The sequence below is a fragment of the Arachis hypogaea genome, chromosome 2 (genome assembly GCF_003086295.3).
Source record: "Arachis hypogaea cultivar Tifrunner chromosome 2, arahy.Tifrunner.gnm2.J5K5, whole genome shotgun sequence".
Classification (NCBI taxonomy): Eukaryota; Viridiplantae; Streptophyta; class Magnoliopsida; order Fabales; family Fabaceae; genus Arachis; species Arachis hypogaea.
Window position 1 is genome coordinate 31,400,170 of NC_092037.1, and position 6,961 is coordinate 31,407,130.

General features: G+C 33.3%; 1 protein-coding gene across 7 annotated transcripts; it reads right to left on the bottom strand.

Moving 5' to 3' along the window:
- Positions 1–341: 341 nt before the first annotated feature.
- LOC112742330 (probable pectate lyase 4) lies at positions 342–6,670 on the bottom strand. 7 transcript variants are annotated; one of them, XM_025791575.2, is made up of 9 exons: positions 6,205–6,670; positions 4,746–5,097; positions 4,035–4,245; positions 3,847–3,915; positions 3,071–3,485; positions 2,163–2,514; positions 1,720–1,930; positions 1,539–1,607; positions 342–665 (listed from the first exon to the last, which is right to left on the bottom strand). In XM_025791575.2, the coding sequence occupies exons 1-9, from the start codon at positions 6,479–6,481 to the stop codon at positions 441–443; spliced, it is 2,181 nt and encodes a 726-aa protein (XP_025647360.1). In that variant the 5' UTR covers positions 6,482–6,670; the 3' UTR covers positions 342–440. The 7 variants fall into 7 exon arrangements, with proteins under 7 accessions (XP_025647360.1, XP_025647366.1, XP_025647354.1 ...); XM_025791581.3 differs by having other exon boundaries at positions 1,539–1,576; positions 6,196–6,584; XM_025791569.3 differs by having other exon boundaries at positions 6,196–6,582.
- Between the last annotated feature and the right edge of the window lie 291 nt (positions 6,671–6,961).

Here is a 6,961-nt window from a genome sequence, read left to right on the forward strand (position 1 = left end):
TTTTAGATAACGAATGTTAAAATTAATTATTAGTAAAAAATTAAACTTTCGTATGAAAATAATAACTAAAAAATTATTATTTAATTTTGTTTTTATTTACGGAGACCCTGGTCTTCTTAGCCGACGGGAACTTTGGTCCCTTACGACTATTTTATAAAAGTAGTTTAATGCTATGAATTTTTTGTATCATAACCTATAATATTAGGATCAACGTAATTTTAAAAAATTTATATTCCCATAATAATATCAGGTAAATATACTAGTATACATCTAATTACGTAACGCCACATAAAAAAATAATTTTGCGTGAATAGTCATCCAAAAGAACGGATACTATTGAGTGACTGTGCAAACTATTTTATATTTTATACTGTTAGTGCATCAAAATTAATCTCTCTCTTTCAATATATATATATAATCCTCTATTCTGGTCGAAGTGATTAATCTTCTGGCCTGGCAATAGATTGCCATCCAGTGAAGTACTGAAGAACCTGTTTTAGATTATCTGAAGAAGGTTCCATTGTCCAAGTGGGATAATATTCACTTGGATGAAAAATGTTACTTCCATCATTGTTCTCTGTCATTAGCCCTGATTGTGCTCCATTTATAAACATGTCTCCTTCAGAAATTATGCGGCCACTTGCTTCTTCTCCCTTGTCTGCTGCCTGTTGCAATTTCTCAATTTAGCCTTATTACCAAGATGAGAAGGCACCGAAAATAATTGAGTTAAAACCCCCAAAATGTTCTCAGAAATTGGACGTGTGCACCAAAAAGAACTCCAAGATCCCTGATTGCATCATATTAGTCCTCAAGATTGAAAAAATTGCACCACGTCAATTCCTTATCCCTTTTCTAGCAAGTTACTCCTCACACCATTAGTAAAGTGGCACAAATTCTTCCATGCTAAACTATACAAAACTACGTCGTTTTAGTTTTTGTGTCAAAAATGTTTGATGAAATGAACCGCAAAACATCTCCACCCCCAAATATGGCCTATGGTTCATTAAAGTCAAACAATATTGTTTCATCTAACATTTAGGGTCAAAACTAAAGCGATGTGGTTTCATTTAGTCTAGCATGGATGGGTCTATGCAAGTCACTAACAACATGAGTAACTTGATGGAAAGAGGTAAGAGACTAACGTGGTGTAAGTTTTTCAATCTGAGGGACTGTTATGCTGCAATTGTGATCTCAAAGACTTTTTTGGTGCATGCAGCCAATCTCAAGAATCACTTTGAAGTTTAACTCAAAATAATTCATATAATAATTTGTAAGTATAATTTTGATATAAGTTAAAATGTAAAATATTTTATATCACCAACATGAATATCTATTTAAAACATTTTTCTACATTGATTGTGCATAAAAAGTTAAGTTTTGATTGTGATGCACTATCAATGCTAAACGTTTTTTCAGGTGCTCTCGCCATTTTTCTAAGATCATTTGAAAATATATTTGTTAAAAGATAAGAGCTATACCATATTTTCCAGTTCAACCTAAAACATTACCTGGTCACCAAACATAAGAATCAAACATACCTTTTCAGAAAGATACTTAAATGCCACCTTCTTCTGCCCTGCTTCATAGATATTATGTTGTGAGAATATCTGGCATCAACAAACAATGTAAAATTTTCAAGTTATAACTAGCTAATTTGTATGTCATTCAAGAAACTAAATCAAATCTATGTGCAATTCCAAACAACAAACACATAATCACCTGTGATTCCACACTTGCACAAACAGCATATATACCCCAGTTTCTGCTATAATTATTGTAAAGATGTACGTTTGCAAATCTAACACGAGGATGCCTCTGTCGAGTCTCATCGAAAAAGCAGTGGTGAATGGTGACCCTTATGCACCTATCCCCAACATGCGAGGGATCTGCTCCGATGAGAATTGTTTTGTTGTGCTTAGAAAAATGACACCTGAATATGTTGGAGGAACACTTCTTCAGTGGAGAGTATAAAGGCCGGATATAAGAGACATAAGGATCTAGTTGATTCTAGAAAGGATCTAATTACAAATTTTTATCAAATATAAGGATCTAAATGACAAACTTTAAACTGTAAGGACCTAATTTAAAAAATTGGTGAAACCATAGAGATTAACAGAGTACTTAAACAAATGAACAGCCCGAATAAAAGTACTACATCTCACCTTGAAATGGTAATATCCGTGCTTTCTCTAGTGATGTCTATGAGTCCATCATCGAAATCACTGAGGCTGCAACGATCTATCCATATGTGCTTCGAATTAGGCTTGATCTGAATGGCATCACTATCAGGCCCTCTGCCTCCTTCAAACTCTAAATTACAAATTATTACATGCTCACATTCCTTCAGCCGCAATCCTTTTCCGGTGAGTTTAATCCTTCGGCCCCGGCCATCGATGGTCTTATAAGATGATACACTCAAAAATGTAGACAGATGAATTGTGCCTGAAACTTGAAATACAATCCACAAAGGATCTTTTCTGCGACATGCGTCACGCAGCGACCCCGGTCCATCATCTGCAATCAAGAACCATGACATTATCCACAAACCAGCTCAAATAATTCACTCTCTTTCCCTTAAAATTTGTGAAATGAGTGAGTTGCACAAGTTGTAATTTTCTTAACAAGAACCTATTGATTGAATGGAATAAAGTAATAGGAATTGTTTAATCATGCCAACATTAATAAGCATTCTTACAAACAAATTCTCATAATATCTATGATCTCTAGAATTTTATATTTAGGCATTATAGTTTCCTTTCTATAATCTTCAGCATAAACTCAACTCTGATTTATCTAGTTTTAAATCATTCATTTTTAAGCTTGTCAATGCTGTATGATATCAATTTCTGAAAGTAAAATCATAAATTTAAAGAAAAAGATGCACACCGGCAATCAGCCTATAGAAGAATATAAAGGCGAATTACCAACTTAATCGTTGAGTTTTGTGAGTGTAAATTTTATTCCATTATACAATTCTTCCCTTGCCTTCCTCCTTTTCCCATCAAATCATAACTCACAAAACATATCAGTTTCAAAGCCCAAAAGAAACATAGCACATTAGGTAACTAACCTGCTAGAGTTGTTACATGATAAAGGGGACCACGGAGGCCACCAATGGCAGAGTGTCCAAATCCCTCGGCCGAGCCAGCAAGTGCTCGGAGGGAGGAGTCCACTCGTGCATAAGGCAAACTGGCTACAATGCTGTGAGTTTGGAATGGATAAATAGGTACTGCTTCATCATGTGCACCGTGTTCAACCGTTTGGTCTAATGGCCTCGCCATAGATTGCCATCCAGTGCAATGCTGAAGAACCTGTTTTAGATCATGTGAAGGAGGTTCCACCGTCCATGCCGGATAGTGTTCCCTAGGATGAAAATTGTTGCATTCAAGATTGTTAGATGCTATTAGCCCTGATTGTGTTCCATTTATAAACAAATCTCCTTCGGATATTATGCGGCCACTTGCTTCTGCTCCCTTGTCTGCTGCCTGTGATGATTTAACCAATAAAGTTTTGTTTCCAAGATACATAGCCAGCACAAATAAATTCCGTATTACAGTTCACCAGGCATGTTAAGTAATCAATCTAATAAGTTTGAACAAAAATGGTCGCAGGTAGTGCTAGTTTATGATAGTCAATTTTCAACGAGTAATGTCACTAACAACTTAAACATGTGTAGATCAATTCTTTATGAACTGGTTTTTTCATGCTTTCTTGCTATTTCACAAGATCATTAGCAAATTTATTCAAAGATAAAAGCTATTGAATATTGCAAACAATATTTGTATTTCCAATTCAACTTAAACACCAAAGCATTACTTGGCCTCAGAACATATGAACTGGACAAACCTTCTCAGAAAGGTACTTGAATGCTACCTTCTTCTGCCCTGCTTCATAAATATTATGTTGCGAGAATATCTGGTATCAACATACAATTTAAAGTAAAAATTTATAATAGATAATTTGGTAAATCGTTCAAGACTTGTTTTAACATTTAACCTAAGAAAATCCAATTAATAAAAAACATAATCAATCACCTGGGACTCCACACTCGCACAAGCAGCATATATGCCCCAGTTTCTGGTATAATTGTTATACAGATGAACTTTTGCAAATCGAACGCGAGGATGCCTCTGTCGAGTCCCATCGAAGAAGCAATGATGAATGGTGACCCTTATGCATCTATCACCAACATGTGAGGGATCTGCTCCAATGAGAATTGTTTTGTCATGCTTAGAAAAATGACACCTGAAGATGTTAGAGAAACACCTCTTCAACTTCAGAATATAAAAAAGGCCAAATAAATTTAAGATACTTTACCTTTTGCTTAAAATTTTAGTAAATATTGTTAGAAATATAACCATTTATACTGCCTTCTCCTATCAGTTTAAGCTTTTGGGAGAAGTAGTATCATGGTATCAGAGTTCTGTGAACCTCAAAAGAGACTCTTAAGTCTTATTTAAGGGGACGTGTTAGAGATATAACCATTCATGTTACCCTCCTCCTATCAGCTTAAACTTTTGAAAAAAGTGATATCATGACATCTAGAATACATTGGACGGACTTTAGCTAATCCGGCTTGAGTTGAGTCAAGACACTAGATAGGTTAAAACTCTCTAAGAGCCAGATTTTCCATCCAAGAGATTCAAATCGGGGACTTTGATTAAGAGGAACACAATTACGAAACCACTTGAACTATCTAAACATTTCTAAACAAAGAAACCTAGACTACAAGAATTTCATCTCACCTTGAAATTGTAATATCTGTGCTTTCTCTGGTGATGTCTATCAGCCCATCTTCGAAATCACTGAGAGTACAACGATCTATCCATATGTGCTTTGAGTTAGGCTTGATTTGAATGGCATCAACATCAGGCCCTCTGCCTCCTTCAAACTCTAAATTGCACACTATTACATGCTCGCATTCCTTCAGCCGCAACCCTTTACCGGTGAGTTTAATCCTTTGGCCCCGGCTGTCAATGGTCTTGTAAGATGATACATTCAAATACGATGACAGATGAATTGTGCCTGAAACCTCAAATACAATCCATAATGGTTCTTTTCTACGACATGCATCGCGTAGTGATCCTGGTCCATCATCTGCAGTGACAAGAAATATGTGATTACTTGCACACCAAGTCACCTATTGTTCTGCAGTTCGGATTGACAATCTTACCCAACCGAATTAGATCGAGTTGGATACTCACATTTGCATATATATGGTTAATTAACTAGTATGCGATTAAAAGATGAGGATAAAGTATTAAAATTATTCTAGATTTTTGAATACGTTGCAAAAATATCTCTAAAAATAAAAAATATTTTTAAAATATTTTAAAACATGATGAAAATACTATATATATATTCTCAAAAAATATTTAAAACTTAAATTTTTATGTAATTTTTTGCAAGTATAATTATAAAGAATAAGACGTTTTTTATCTTTAAAATTTAATAATTTTCTACTAAATAATTTTTTTAATTTATTTTTGTTAATAATAAAAAAATCAAAAGAAAAAAGTTTTATCTGTTTTTTATGTACTTTTAAATAATTATTCAAATATTTTTATAAAATTTTAGATTAAATATATAAATAATTTATTAAATATAAAATTTATTTGTACTCAAAAAAATAATATTTTCTTGATTATTTGTGAGTTTTTTTATAATATTTTAAAAATATTTTTATCATTATAAAAAAATAAAAAATTATTTTTATTAGCATCTTACAAATAATTTTGGTACGATCTCTGTTTTTGGTATGATTTAACATCTGATCACTTTGATTGTTCATCCTAAGAAGATATAAGTCACCAAAAAATTCCTAAGAAGATATAAAAAGCCATCTGACACTGATAATTATTTCGAAAGAACAATTAGGCTGTCGAATAAAATATTCAATTCGACCACTGAGTTCTGTGCAAAAAAAACAACATTAACTTTTTTAATCACAGGAACTAATCAATCTCATAAAAGTAAAGTTTAAGGACTGGATTAGATATTTTTTTGATTAAAGAACTCATTCATTTTTGAGGTAATTGTTAGGAGCTATTTTGAGTTTTTCTCTAAAAAATACTGTCAGAAGTACTCCAATGAAAACAGCTAAAAAGCAGACAAAATTTAATCTAGCAGCTAAATTAAATATAAGAAGCATCAATTAAGGAAAAGACAAATTAACCCTGGGAATTGGAATATTACGAAAGAAACCTGCGAGATTAGTGACATGGTATAGCGGACCATGGAGGCCGCCGATGGCGAAGCGTCCGAAGCCTTCGGCCTTGGCAGCGAGTTCTCGGAGCGTGGTGTCCACGCGCCCGTAAGGCAAAGAAATCTTGCTGCTCACCATCGTCCTATTACAGTGTTGTTGTTTTGGATAATGATGAGCACCATATCTATAGTGTGGAGGAGTAGCAATAGAAGAAGAAGAGTTATTGTTTTGAGAGAGGGAGTTACGGTGTTTGCGATGTGAGTGAGAGTTACCCATTCATGATCATGTTTCTGTTTGGTTTTGTTATTAATTTTGGATGGAAAAGGAAAGTGGGAAACTGAAAAATGAACAGTGAATGATGAATCATAGGCTTTTAAGTTCTAACGAATCTATGGTGGCCACCAATCTCTACCTTTTCCTGTCGCTGTTATCTCGCTGCCGACACCTACGTCACTAAATTGAAAATTAAGCTTATTGTTTTGAAAAACATTTCTTATTTTGGTTTTCCTTTTTATTTTCAAATTTTTATATTTAAAAAAAAATTAATACATTATCAGTTGCAATTTTAAAAAAAAATATAGGTAAAAAACAAGAATACTAAATAATGTGAATAATAAATATGTTCGAATGTTCAATTAAATAGATATGCAGATAATTATATTTATTATTTTTAGTTAAATGATTATTTTTTTATTCGATTTATTTTATTTTGTAAATATTATTGCAATTATTTATATATTTTTCCACCTGCACCAT